The following is a 14,669-nucleotide window of genomic DNA, read 5'->3' as shown; positions in this document are numbered from 1 at the left end:
CAGTTAGTTTGTATCTAGCTTTTAGAATGGAATGGAGCAAAATTCATTTCAGAATGGTCTTAAATGCATTGGGGTCCTTTGGTACCTTTGCTGAAGCATTGTTCTTCTGCAGTCAGCTCGAATAAAAATGATAACTGTGGTACCACACAGTATTTCATATAGTATTACATTCCATATTACAACTCCACAATTGAGATCCGCTTCTGGTCAAAATGTGCTGAGAATTGTAGACTTCTGTTAGTGAAGGCTTCCCTATTTGTTGTGCTTTAAAAAAGCTCCTGCTTCTCCCAATATTAATGAATGTCTTTTTAATTAAGCATTTCCTAAGGTGGTTTCCTCCTGCCCACTTGCATTTGGCCTGCAAATGATTAATTTCCGGAACTCAAATCACACTGTTTCCCAGTTGTCTTTTTTTTGGGGGGGGGGGATTAGGGAATTAAGCACAATTCCAGAAACTTAAAAATTATTTTAATTTTTTTATTTTCAAAAGAAATGTGATGAATGCAGGAGAGCATTAAGAAGTAGCAAAAGATGCAGGAAAGAATATAGCAAGAAAAGAGGAGACAATGATTAAAAGGTGTACAGAGGAAGGTGGTCCAAATAGCAAAGGGGCTATTATAGTCTATATCGCCACCACCGCCACCCTAGCTCAATTTGCAAGTCTGCTGAAAATAAGTCCCTCGAATCAAAAAGGAAATACCATTTGTGCAGCCACTGTGGCTGCTTATAGAGTCAGTACTGGTGGCATCAAAGCCAGAGCTATAGATGGCACACTGGATCCTGCATTGCAGTGGTGGATATACTGTTAAAAGTATCGTAGGTAGTTTGATCTTAGTGGATATGCATGAAACCCAAATATAGCAATGAAAATACAACTGTGTGTGTGTGTGTGTATTGCTATATTTGCATAAAAACTGATTTTGGGTTTTTTTAATCCCAGGTGTTTAAAAGCTATGGGAGATGCACAACCCAGGACATGGAATAACAATGCAACCAGCAAACACAAGGAAAAACAAATCAGAAAGCTGAGTCAACACCCATCACAACACCAGCTGCCTCATGGACCATTCTTCTGCCAATACGCACAGGTTAGGCTGATGCTGCAATTTTGTTTAAATCAGAATAATTGCCACAAACCCGGTCTTTAGAAAGATGGGTGGACAACTTGACTAATCAATTGGCAGTGACATATTGATTTTTATCTTTCGCTAAATTACATTTGTCTCTAAACAGTGTACATGAAACTCAATACAATGAGAGTAAGATTGAGTTAAAACTATGACATCAGAATTCAGTTAAAATACTGGCTGGAATAAACTGTAGGTACCAGAAGTTCAAGAGGAAGTGGGATGTTATATTGAATGTACAGCTAAAGGCAATACTGCATGCACGGCTCCTGCTGGATACGAGCTGTGCATGCCAGCCGTGGATAATACAAAATAACTAAATAAATGTCACCTCCAGCCTATATTAACTGGGTTTTTATAGGAGTGTAGAAACAACTTAAAATGCCCACCATTTTAATCCCAGGTGTTGTAAATTAGCACCACTAATAAGAACAAGTGAATCATGCACTTTGGGGTGGGAGAAGACTCTTGAGAGTCCCATGGACTGCAAGAAGGTCAAACGCATCCATTCTTAAGGAAATCAGCCCTGAGTGCTCACTGGAAGGACAGATCCTGAAGCTGAGGCTCCAGTACTTTGGCCACCTCATGAGAAGAGAAGACTCCCTGGAGAAGACACTGATGCTGGGAAAGATGGAGGGCACAAGGAGAAGGGGGCGACAGAGGACGAGATGGTTGGATAGTGTTTTCGAGGTTACCAGCATGAGTTTGACCAAACTGCGGGAGGTAGTGGAGGACAGAGGTGCCTGGTGTGCTCTGGTCCATGGGGTCACGAAGAGTCGGACACAACTAAACGACTAAACAACAACAACAAAAGAGAGAAATGAAAATGTAGTTGCCAGATTATTTGTTTTTGGCTAGATGCTGAAGTTAGGTTATTATTTTTCTTAAAGTTACTGATTCACCTATACAAGCTTGCATATATCAAACACACTCTGGTGTGCTTGCCTGTCAGGTCCCTCATGACAGACACCCATCTACAGCCCTCATTTTGAAAATTATATTACCCTACTTGGAAATAATAATAATCCCTTCAGACATCTGTCCTGACGTTAGCTAGATGCAACACCCAAAATCCTTTGATAAGGATTTCTGAGCGGCTTAATTTTTTAACACCTGATGGAACAGAGACATATTATACAGAACATAGGTACTTCCGCATTTTAGGAAAATACAGCCATCTTGTGGCCAAAATTGAAGTTTTGATTCAATGGCATAGAGCATGTTTTCCAGGGGAAAGGTGTGGGGAAAATGCAAAATGGCTTGGACGCATGCCTAGAAAGCACGGGAGAAGTGTGGATAAGCCCTGTTTTTGCCTGCTAGAACGTATCCTTGAAATGGATGTTGAGGTTATGGCAGATAGCACAATGGGAATGTTGAGCCAGCATGCAGCAACTGCAGCAAAAAGAGGAATTGTTGGGGACTCTTAGGAAAGAGCCTGAGAACAAAGCTGTTGCTATCACAAATCTATGGTGCAACCACACCTGGAATACAGTGTACAGCTCTGGTTGCAGTATCTAAAATAAGGGTACTATAGAACTGGAAAGGGGGCAGAAAGGGGCAGCCAAAATTTTTGGGGATCGAGTGCCTTCCAGTTGTTAAAAAAACTAAAGGAAGGAAGGACAGACCTCTCTTTTTAAAACCAGACAACTGCAGATGACTTCATTTGCAGGAGGCAGCCCCAATTCTGCTCGCATTCATTAAAGTATACGTAAGTAACACTTGTTGTTCAACTGTTGCTAACCTGACAAGGGAATATTTATCTTCAGCTATCTGTGCAAGGCATATATTTCTACCACAAATAGCTAAGATGGCATACAAATGTAATATAATAAACAAATTAAACTTTTTTAACAGAGATACTAGCACAACATCTTTCAAAGTCTCGTTTCCTACTACAGAATCCCATGACAGATAGGAAAACCAAAGCCTCAAAATGGCCTGGGAGATGACATCCAGACTATAAACCCCAATCCAAATCCTATAACAAATATAAATGTAATAGGGATTGGGGCGGACTCCTGTCTCTCCCGTCAGTGGCCCATGCCCGGTTATTATTAATTAAATAAAACCAGAATAACAATAATGATTATGATATCCCTACTGCTGGATAGCTCAGTTGGTTAGAGCCTCGTGTTGATAACACCAAGGTCGCAGGTTTGATCCCCATAAGGGGCAGCTGCAGAACCTCCAGATATCCCTATTTTTCAGGGACAGTCCTGGATTTACAGAAGCTGTCCTGGTTTCTGACTTGATCCCAGAATGTCTCGCTTTTCCTTAGGATGTCCCTTTTTCATTGCAGAAATGTTGGAAGGTATAGTAAAAGGTAAAGGTACCCCTGCCCGTACAGGCCAGTCGTGTCTGACTCTGGGGTTGTGCGCCCATCTCACTTAAGAGGCCGGGGGCCAGCGCTGTCCACAGACACTTCCGGGTGACGTGGCCAGAGTGACAAGCTGCATCTGGCGAGCCAGCACAGCACACGGAAATGCCGTTTACCTTCCCACTAGTAAGCGGTCCCTATTTATCTACTTGCACCCGGGGGTGCTTTCGAACCGCTAGGTTGGCAGGCGCTGGGACTGACCGACGGGAGCGCACCCTGACGCTGGGATTCGAACCGCCGACCTGACGATCGGCAAGTCCTAGGCGCTGAGGTTTTACCCACAGCGCCACCCGCGTCCCTTGGAAGGTATAGTAGGATGTCCCTAATTTATTTGGAGAAATGTTGGGAGGGTGTGGAGTTATGCGACCCCCTTAAGTCAAGGAGAAAAATAACTATACAACCTTTAGAAGACATCTAAAAGCAGCTCTGTATAGGGAAGCTTTTTAATGTTCAATCTTTTATTATGTTTTTGTATATGCTAGAAGCCACCCAGAGTGGCTAGGGCAACGCAGTCGGATGGGCATGGTATAAATGATAAAATTATCATCATCATCATCATGGAATAGGAGGCCCCTACAGTGGTGCCCCGCAAGACTAATGCCTCGCAAGACGAAAAACTCGCTAGACGAAAGGGTTTTCCGTTTTTTTAGTCGTTCCGCAAGACGAATTTCCCTATGGGCTTGCTTCGCAAGACGAAACGTCTTGTGAGTTCTTGCGAGTTTGTTTCCTTTTTCTTAAAGCCGCTAATAGCCGCTAATAGCCGTGCTTCGCAAGATGAAAAAACCGCAAGACGAAGAGACTCGCGGAACGGATTAATTTCGTCTTGCGAGGAACCACTGTATTTGTATTGGACAGTAGGCACCAGCATATTCCTGTATTGAAGGGGGTTGGACTAGATGATCATCAGGGTACCTTCCATCTCTATGACTCTATGATAATGTATTTATTATCATTATCATTCCCCGCCCCGTTTCTTCGTGCTGAGAGAGGCCGTCTGGAAGCAGCAAATAAAAATTTCTTCTTCTTCTTCACTTCTTCTTCACGCGTTACTCAACCCATTTCTTCATGCAGAAAATAACTATTATTATTATTATTATTAATATTGCATTCCTCGCCCCGTTTCTTCATGCAGAAAATAACTATTATTATTATAGTGTTTCTCGCCCGTTTCTTCATGAAGCAAACTCCTCCTCTTCCTCTTCTATCGTTCCTCCTCCCGTTTCTTCATAAAGCAAATAATAACAGCAACTATTATTATTATTATTATGTTCCTCGCTCTGTTACTTCATGCAGCAAATAACTATTATTGTTATTATTTTGTTCCCCGCCCCCATTTTCTTTGTGTTCTGAGAGAGGCCGTCTGGGAGCAGCAAATAATAATAACAGCAATTATTATTATTATTATTATTATTATTATTATTATTATTATTATTATGTCCCCCACCATTTCTTCGCGTTCTGAGAGAGGCCGTCTGGGAGCAGCAAATAATAATAACAGCAACTATTATTATTATTATTATTATTATTATTATTATTATTATTATTATTATTATTATTATGTCCCCCACCGTTTCTTCGTGCTCTATGAGAGGCCGTCTAGGAGCAGCAAATAAATAAATAACAATAATACTATTTTGTTCCCCGCCCCTGAGAGAGGCGGTCTGGGAGCCGCAAGCGCCTCGCTTCCCGACGAGGCCGCGGGAGGGCCAGCAGCGTCCAAGCAAGGGCCGGCCTCCGGCTCCGCCGGCTCCTCCTTTCCCCTCCCCGCCAGGATGTGAGCTCAGCGGCCGCGCCGCCTCCTTCCTCTTGTGTAATGCTTACCGGTTTCCCGTGCGGCGGCGGCGGCGGCCGAGGAGCCGAGAGCGCTGGGGGCGAGCGGGGCCCTGGCCTCCCGGGACTCCCCGGGGCCAGCTGAGGAGAGGCGGTGAGTCGCCGTTGGCGCGGCGGGAAGGCTCGCGCTCTCTCCCTCACGGAGAGAAAGCGCCTGAGGTAAAAGGGCGCGAGGAGGACCCCCACGCCGCCCGTGTTGGGAGGAGGGACTTCGCTTTTGAGGGGTCCCCAGCGCCATGGCGGGCCCTCTTTTATTGGGGGACCCTTCGCGAAGCCCTCCCTTTCTCTCCCCCCAATACTGCAAAGGGATGTTAAGGAACAGGGAGTGTGGTGTTTTCTGAGGGAGGGAGAACGGACGGACTGACTGACGGGCTCATTCATGGCCGACCGCTGGGCATGGCAAATACTAGAAATGTTGACCAGCGCGATGGTGCCTTGGCTTCGTCGACTTGTATCTGAGACGCCACAGAGGGAGGTTTCCCAAACTTGGGTCGCCAGCTGTTGTTTTTTTTTTTAGGACTACAACTCCCATCATCCCTGAACTACTGGTCCTGTTAGCTAAGGATGATGGGAGTTGTAGTCCAAAAACAGTTTGGGAAACTGCTCCCGGGGAGAGAGAGAGAGAGAGAGAGAGAGTACAGTGCTTCCCCCCAAAAAAGATGTTTAGAGCTACTCTCATTTTGACTTGAGAAAATCACCATTTTATACTTCAAATTGGGAAAAATAAATAAATGGACAAAAGTACTGCACAAAGATTCACAAAATGTTTAGGGGTATACGTGTGTGTGCTGTGTGCGTGTGTGTGTGCGCGTGCGTTTATATATATATGGTGAGTCCTTTAAAAGAGGCCCTGTGGATACAGAGTACACATGTTCCACAGCGCCTCTTTTAAAAGACCTACCCTGTATATGTGTGTATAATAAAATGTGTGTGTGTGTGTATAATAAAATCTTCCAAGATGAATCTTAGGAGGAAACTGAGGGAAGAGGTGTAAAGTTAAAAGGTGGGAGAGGTGCGAAATGCTGTGGTAGAAATTGGCCATGGCTTGCCGTGGGAATGTTTCTAGAAGGCTGCTTGGGAAAGCGGTGCCTTTGCACAGCCTGGTCCTTCCACATATTTTTAGACTGACTACAATTCCCATCAGCCCCAGCGAGCATGGCTCCATGGTCAGGCGCGATGGGAGTTGTAGTCCAGCAGCGTCTTGGTTTGGAAAAAGGCTGCCCTGTTAAATATTCTGTGTTAAGGGAAATGGGAGCCTTTGGGTTATTAAATGCTGTGATCTCAGACATGTTGTGAAAAATGGGAACATAAGGGGACATAACAGCCTCAGGTGACTCGATGGGTCAGTGTGTCTGGTGTTTTGAGGTTGGTGTTTTGAGCCTGTCCAGGGATGACTGCAGGCAGCATTTCTGCATTGCAGTGGGTTGGACTAGATGACCCTCAGGGTCCCTTCCAACTCTGCAGTCCTATAACCCACCTAGTCCAGCATTCTGTTCTTTCAGTGGCCAACCAGAGTCCTATAAGAAGCCCAAAAGCAGGATCTGGGTGCAATAGCACTATTCCCACTTGTGATTTCCAGCAACTGAGCTCTATATCGACTTGCCGTCCCATTCTACACTTTCTAATTGATATTTTAAATCAAATTGGTACATATGTGGAGTCAGTTTAATACAGTCATACCTCGGGTTGAAGTAGCTTCAAGTTAAGTATTTTCGGGTTGCGCTCCGTGGCAACCCGCAAGCAACGGAGCGAGTTACTTCTGGGTTTGGCCGCATGCGCAGACACTCAAAATAATGTCATGCGCGGAGGCAGCGAAACATGACCTGCGCACACGCAGACACACAGTCGCGTGTTACGTTTACTTCAGGATGCGAATGGGGCTCCGGAACGGATCCCGTTCGTATCCAGAGGTACCACTGTAACATTAATAAAACAAGACGTTAACAAACAAATTATGAATTATAAAATATTTAAAATAGAGCCACTTAATAGTAATTTGTGTGTTTCAAAATGAAATTATGTATTGTGTGTCGTTTGTGAAGAGCAATGCAGTTGAGATGAACAAATCCCTCTCTTGTCTTTTTTAGGCAGAGTTGTGACGAAGAACTAAAGGTCTGCCATGGGGAACCAGCTGGCTGGTATTGCCCCTTCTCAGATCCTCTCCGTTGACAGCTATTTCTCAGACATCCATGACTTTGAATATGACAAAAGCTTGGGCAGTACTCGGTTTTTTAAAGTTGCCCGAGCCAAGCACAGAGAAGGTCTGGTGGTCGTCAAGGTGTTTGCCATTCAAGATCCAACTTTACCATTAACTAGTTACAAGCAGGAGCTGGAGGAGCTGAAAATAAGGTTGAATTCTGCGCAAAACTGTCTTCCCTTCCAGAAGGCCACATTATCTGAAAAAGCAGCCATGCTTTTCAGGCAGTATGTACGAGATAATCTCTATGACCGTATTAGTACTCGTCCGTTCCTAAACAACATTGAGAAACGGTGGATAGCCTTCCAGATCTTGACTGCAGTGGACCAAGCACACAGGTCTGGGGTCCGTCACGGAGACATCAAAACTGAAAATGTCATGGTGACCAGCTGGAACTGGGTCCTTCTAACAGATTTTGCTAGTTTTAAACCAACCTACCTTCCTGAAGACAACCCTGCTGATTTCAATTATTTCTTTGATACGTCAAGAAGGAGGACTTGCTACATTGCTCCAGAGCGCTTTGTTGATGGCAGCATATTTGCAACGGAACTGGAGAATATGAGAGATCCTTCCACTCCCCTGGTGGACTTGGCTAACAGTAATCAACGAAGCAGGGGGGAACTAAAGCGTGCAATGGACATCTTTTCTGCAGGTACTTTAAAGTGATCAAGTAAACAACGTGCATAAGCTGTGCCTTCATAGAAAGTGTTGCTTTCTGATTTCTGGGGGAGAGTGGGGAACTTAGTGCAATCTTGTGATGAACTAAAACCATCAGCCTTTTCCAGATATAATGTATGAGATACAGCATAGAACTACAGTGGTACCTTGGTTCTCAAACTTAATCTGTTCTGGCAGTCCGTCCCAAAACCAAAGCATTCCAAAACCAAGGCATGCTTTCCCATAGAAAGTAATGCAAAATGGATCAATACATTCCAGACTTTTAAAAACAACCCCTAAAACAGCAATTTAACAAGAATTTTACTATCTAATGAAACCATTGATCCATAAAATGAAAGCAATAAACAATGTGCTGCAGTCACACAATCAATCAGTAGCTGAACTGGGTTCCACACAGTCACAAAAACAAACAAAAAGAGCTGCAAAAACAAAAATGCAAAATAAATAGGAAAAACAGACAGACCTCAGTGTAACATTCAAAACGGAAGTGTGGCACTCAAAAGGGAAGTGGCACTCAAAACGGAAGTGTAACACTCAAAACGGAAGCATAACACTCAAAATGGAAGTGTAGCACTCAAATCGGAAGCGTAACACTCAAAACGGAGCACATTTGGCTTCCAAAAAATGTTTGCAAACCAGAACATTTACGGTACTTCCAGGTTTTCAGTGTTTGGGTTCCAAGTTGTTTGAGTACCAAGGTGTTTGAGAACCAAGGTACCACTGTACAGGTTTTACTTAACATTCACATTAGTCTGCATGATAATTCCTAGCATTCCTTGTGAATTCTCAAGTCTTCCTGTGATTAGCAAAGTATAATGTTTAGCAGGAGGCTTGCAAACAATTAAGTTCCACATTTGTCCAGCCAAAGTATATATTAAAAAATAACATATAGTACATCTCTCCTGTAATCATACGACTTCAGAATGTAATGGGAAAATGCATCGTTGAAAGCTTCTCTGTGTAAAAATCATAATAAAATCATTGCACATAGAAAACTAGCAAGTAAGTATGAAGGGTCCTAGCTTAGCCTTCTTCCCAGTATGCTAGTTTTTCCCATTTAGAATGGTGTTGTTGTTTGTTTGCTTCCTTGTATTTTTTAAAACAAACAATCAAGCATGCCATTCTCTCATCTGCGTTCTGAAATGGTACTGTCCCAGGAGACTTACTCTAATTTCTGTACTAGTTGTGAAGTACACTGAATAACAGTAGCATCTCTGTATTTTAATGGTGATTCATACTGGGCTAATTTCTATGCCTCTCAGGGTGCTTACAGATGTGGGCTTAATATTACAAAAAGGCTATTGAGACATTGCAAATAGGGCATTGTAACTTGCTGGATTTTCCCTTTTCTGGAAAATCCTGATTAAGGTGGGAGGAGGAAATATGGAGCAATATTTTGATGTCAATAGCATTGTATTGCATGCACAATGAACACCATTCCCCCATAAACACCTGTCTGGAAGCAATCTGAAAGCACTTCCTGGTGTCAGATCCATGTGGCTACTTTTGTTCCACTGGGGTCTCTGCATTAAGCCTGTGGGTTGTAGTGGGAGGATTGGTCACATGAGTTAGCCCCAGATACATTAGTGAAATTGTAAAACATGCTCACAAGAAACCTTATAATTTCATGATCCACAATATTTTTTTTGTTGGCATCATGTCTTCTGGCTATTTAGAGGCCGGACACCTTGCCCTGGTGCTGACAGTTATTTGCACTTCTGTCATTCTTCCTAAGTGATGTGAATCTACATGCAGGTTTGGGGGCTTCATCATGTTGGGCAGCCCTTGATTGTTTCTGCTTCAGGAAACAATGGTAGTTACCTTGGTTGAGAAATCCTACAGTCAATTGAAGGACAGAGAAACTAACTCCAGGCACATCTAGAGAAGAACAGCTTATTTTCGTACTTGCTTTCCTTTTTCAATAAACAGTATTTGCTGGGACCTTTTCTGCCTAGCTGTCAGTGTATGATGTGGGTTCATATTGTGTTCTGAATGCAGTCAACTAGTAGTATATAGTCTCGCTCAATCAGTAGCAGGAAATATGGGTGCCAACAGGTGCTGAATGCTCCTTTTCTCCAGGCTGTAAAGGTTAATCTACAATGTTGAACTCCACATGGGGTTCTGTCTACATTGCAGCCCTAGTCATATTGTTTTGGGCCACTGATCATCTCTTGTGGGTGTGTAAAACATCTTCAGGCCTGCACGTATTCTTACTGATTCTCAGTGATGGTTTCCAAGATCATTTGAACACCAGAGGGGGGAAAAGGATGCGGTTGATACGCTTTTCCCACACACCCCAATTTGATGGGGTTTCTATTTCTTTTAAAAGAAATAGAATGCCCTCCCATCAGATGTTAAGGAGATGAGTAATATAACATTTAGGAAACATCTGAGGGAAGCCCTGTATAGGGAAGCTTTTTAAGGTTTAATGTTTTACTATGTTTTTATATATGCTGGAAGCCGCCCAGAGTGGCTGGGGCAACCTAGTCAGATGGGTGAGGTACTACTACAGTGGTACCTCGGGTTACATATGCTTCAGGTTACATACGCTTCAGGTTACAGACTCCGCTAACCCAGAAAGAGTACCTCGGGTTAAGAACTTTGCTTCAGGATGAGAACAGAAATCGTGCAGCAGCGGCGTGGCGGCAGCAGGAGGCCCCATTAACTAAAGTAATGCTTCAGGTTAAGAACAGTTTCAGGTTAAGAACGGATCTCCAGAACGAATTAAGTTCTTAACCCGAGGTACCACAGTACTACTAATTTACTATTATTAGTAGTAGTATTTATTATAGCAATAGAGTTAGAAAAAGCAAGTTCCTGTGCTGCAAGCTGAAGTCTTCATCAGCCTCCTGATGTCAGTTTTTGGAGTGCAGATTTATGGTTCTATATTGGTAATTAGAGCACTGAGGGCTGGAAGCTGAACTATAGAGGTGGAGAGAAGTGATGTCTTCTTAAACGCTAGAACTTGAAAAGGATTGTGTGGCCCATTGGAAAGTGACATCATCTCCATCTTTTATAGTCTTTGGTTATGAGCAGGCGAAAGAAGAGATGTCTACCAAATAATTCTCAGGAAGCTGTTCTGTATTTTCCAGGTTGCGTAATAGCTGAGCTCTTTACAGAAGGTGTACCTCTGTTTGACTTGTCACAGCTTTTGGCGTATAGAAATGGCCTCTTTTCCCCCGAACAAGTCCTGAATAAAATTGAAGACCGGAGTATTAGAGAACTGGTAAATAATTCCACTCTAATTACAGTGGCTTATTGCATTTTCCATACCTACTTTAATAATAAAGCATTGCCTTCACCTTGCTCTTTTTGCTCTCTTTTATCTGAAGGTTACCCAGATGATCCACTGTGAACCAGAAAAACGTTTAGCAGCTGAAGACTACTTGAAACAACAACGTAACAACGCATTTCCCGAAATATTTTATACTTTCCTCCAGCCTTACATGGCACAGTTTGCCAAGGAAACCTTTGTATCTGCAGATGAGCGCATCCTCGTTATACGTAAAGATCTGGACAATATCATCCATAATCTCTGTGGGCATGACCAAACCGAAAAAGCTGAAGGAGAGACAAAGGAAAATGGGCTGGTCATTTTGGTGTCGGTGATAACGTCCTGCCTTCAGACCCTCAAATACTGTGATTCAAAGCTGGCTGCTTTGGAACTGATTCTCCAGCTGGCACCCAGGTTAAGTGTGGAAATTCTGCTGGATCGTATCACGCCTTATCTCTTGCATTTCAGCAATGACTCTGTGCCCAGAGTAAGGGCAGAAGCCGTTAGGACACTCACTAAAGTTCTTGCTCTGGTCAAAGAAGTACCACGTAATGATATCAATATCTACCCAGAATACATCTTGCCAGGTATTGCACATTTGGCCCAAGATGAAGCCACTATTGTCCGACTGGCTTATGCTGGTAAGAGGGGAGATGGGGGGCATTGGGGAGGGATTTCTTTGATGTCATTGCATTTCTCTTTTTAAATCACAGAACTGGAATAAAGAGGGAGGTGTCTGCAAATGTAGATTTTTATTTAGTGCTGAATTTATTTTTCCTTGTATGAGAATTTGAGCGATTAAAAAAAAATTCTCAGAATGACCTATTGTGTCCAAAATAAACAAATAGGGCAGAATGTCAATGGCAAAAACATGTTTGGGTCCTACCATCTGCCTGTCTTACTGCTCTAAAACTAACAAACCAACCAGGAGTGTGCCCTGCTGCTTGTGCTTCTGACACAAGAATGCCAGAATGATCATTGGCTTCTTTGGATCTGAAACAAGTTTGTCTAGTCCTGCATTCTGTTTTTGCCAGTAGACAGTGAGGGGTCTCTTGGAGCTCACACACAGAATGTGATGGTTGTGCCGAGGTCCATATGGCACAGACATGAAATGGGCATCATTGGTAGTTCTTGCCCATGCCCTGCCTCCCCCTTCCGCCCCCCCCAAAAAAAACTGGTAAAGGAAGCAATTTCGCAAAGTTCAAGCTTGGTTTTCTCTGTCTAGGGGTAAGCCAGTATAAGATGCTGTTATTCTGAGACACTTCACATTTTAATCACATATCACCTGTGCTTAAAACTATTGCCACTTTTTCTGTTGTTGTTAATCTTTTTTTTAAAAAAACCTTGGATTATCTGTCTCTCACATCCCGCTCTAATATTTGCAGAAAACATAGCACTGTTGGCAGAAACTGCTCTGAGATTCCTAGAACTTGTCCAATTGAAAAACTTGAACATGGAGAATGAACCAAATAGTGAAGAAATGGATGATGCAACACATCCAAGCGAAAATTATGATACTGGTAATGTATCTTTCACTTTCCTTTACTCATGCTCATATGAATACTTATTGGGGAGTAAGCCCAATTGGATGTAGTGGTTGTTGTGTCCAAATGAACATGCATAGACTCAAGAGACTGTTAATTTTTTCATCTTTATGGTTCAGATTCCAGAAGGATGCTGAGAACTTCCGCTTCTTGAGAGCTACAGTAGGGATTTAAGATAATCTCCCAATTCTTAATGAGAAAGAGGCACCAAAAGACCAGTCAAGTCAGACCACAGTCAAGTTAGGATACCTTTATCCAGTCCTTCAGGAAATCAGACTGGTGATCATCCTAGCAAGAAATTACGACTTAAGGATAGCCATCACCCTTCTTGGCATTTTAAAGCTCTGTGGAACTTGACAGAGCACAGAGAAAACTTTGTCCTACAAGGCAGCCTAAAAATAGCTGCTCAAAGAAAATAAAATATTTTGAATAAATAGAGTTTTGCAAGTAAAGCAGAAGTGGGGAACATGAGGCACAGGGGGCGGATTTAGCAATCCAGGCCTTTCTAACTGGTCTTTGGGACTCTCCCCAGGCAGCACCACCCCCATTGCCCTGCTTTGTGCCCTTATCAAGCCCTTATCAATCAGAGTGGCAGAGTGACCTTTATCTGTGATAATCCCTCTTGTTTGCTTGGATGGCTAGATGTGTTTGCAGGAGGTAGAAATCTCCAGCAGTTGTGTGTCTGGAATATAGCCTACTGTACAAAGTTAAGAGTCATATCAATTGTTCCATCAGCCTTTGCCTCTGGCCTCATCCACTACTGGCATGCGTCCCTGGAAGGTTGCTGATGAGGTAATGTAGACTTCTGGCTGAAAGAAGTTCTTCATCCCTAAAGCAGAGCCTTCCATATTCCCTATACAGTGGTACCTCGGGTTACATATGCTTCAGGTAACAGACTCCACTAACCCAGAAATATTACCTTGGGTTAAGAACTTTGCTTCAGGATGAGAACAGAAATCGTGCAGCCATGGCGCAGTGGCAGCAGGAGGCCACATTAGCTAAAGTGGTGCTTCAGGTTAAGAACAGTTTCAGGTTAAGAACAGACCTCCAGAACGAATTAAGTTCTTAACCCGAGGTATGACTGTAGTGTTAAGGAGATCACTCCAATGGGTGTAAGTGCACAGGTATATCCTCAACACTGAAGTGCATGAGGAAAGTAATGTTTGCAGAGTGAACTTTAGGTTCTGTGCAGCAAGTACCTCTAAAGAGGAGTTGTTTCCTAGTTTCTAAAATCTAAGGTATTTCGTTGAGCAAATAGTCAGGGAGACTTTTAGTTGTTCCTTCACTTTCAGTGTTGCACATCTACTCTAAACCTCTCACTTCAAGGCTACACAAAGCTACCCACAAGAGGTTCGTCTCCTGATCAAAATGTTTTTCTACCCACATTTGCATGCTGGTCCTGCTTCTGCTCATTCTCTCTTTCTCTGTTCTATCCACCATCCCTTCCCCTGCCATCTGAAGGGCAGTCTTTTATCCTTGTGCTCCACAAGCTGCAGCAGGCCTAGAGTAACATTTGAAGTTGTAGGCATGGCCAGAAAATTGAATTTCTTGGGTGTTGTTAAATACTGCTTTTTCTGCATATTTGCCAATCTAATTGCACACGTAACCAGATACATCAGGGATGTCCAACAGGTAGATCACC

General features: G+C 43.2%; 1 protein-coding gene across 2 annotated transcripts in view; it reads left to right on the top strand.

Moving 5' to 3' along the window:
- Positions 1-5,272: 5,272 nt before the first annotated feature.
- The window catches only part of PIK3R4 (phosphoinositide-3-kinase regulatory subunit 4), a 30,553-nt gene continuing 21,156 nt past the window's right edge, over positions 5,273-14,669 (top strand). For both annotated transcript variants that reach the window (XM_028750055.2, XM_028750052.2), the window contains exons 1-5: positions 5,273-5,428; positions 7,422-8,183; positions 11,302-11,435; positions 11,542-12,124; positions 12,869-13,003. In XM_028750055.2, the coding sequence (XP_028605888.2) occupies positions 7,454-8,183; positions 11,302-11,435; positions 11,542-12,124; positions 12,869-13,003 (1,582 nt within the window). In that variant the 5' untranslated portion in view covers positions 5,273-5,428; positions 7,422-7,453. The remainder of the gene's footprint in view (positions 5,429-7,421; positions 8,184-11,301; positions 11,436-11,541; positions 12,125-12,868; positions 13,004-14,669) is intronic.

The sequence above is a fragment of the Podarcis muralis genome, chromosome 12, assembly GCF_964188315.1.
Source record: "Podarcis muralis chromosome 12, rPodMur119.hap1.1, whole genome shotgun sequence".
Lineage (NCBI taxonomy): Eukaryota > Metazoa > Chordata > Lepidosauria > Squamata > Lacertidae > Podarcis > Podarcis muralis.
The sequence above is the reverse complement of the archived record's forward strand: the minus strand, read 5'-3'. Positions and strand labels throughout refer to the sequence as shown.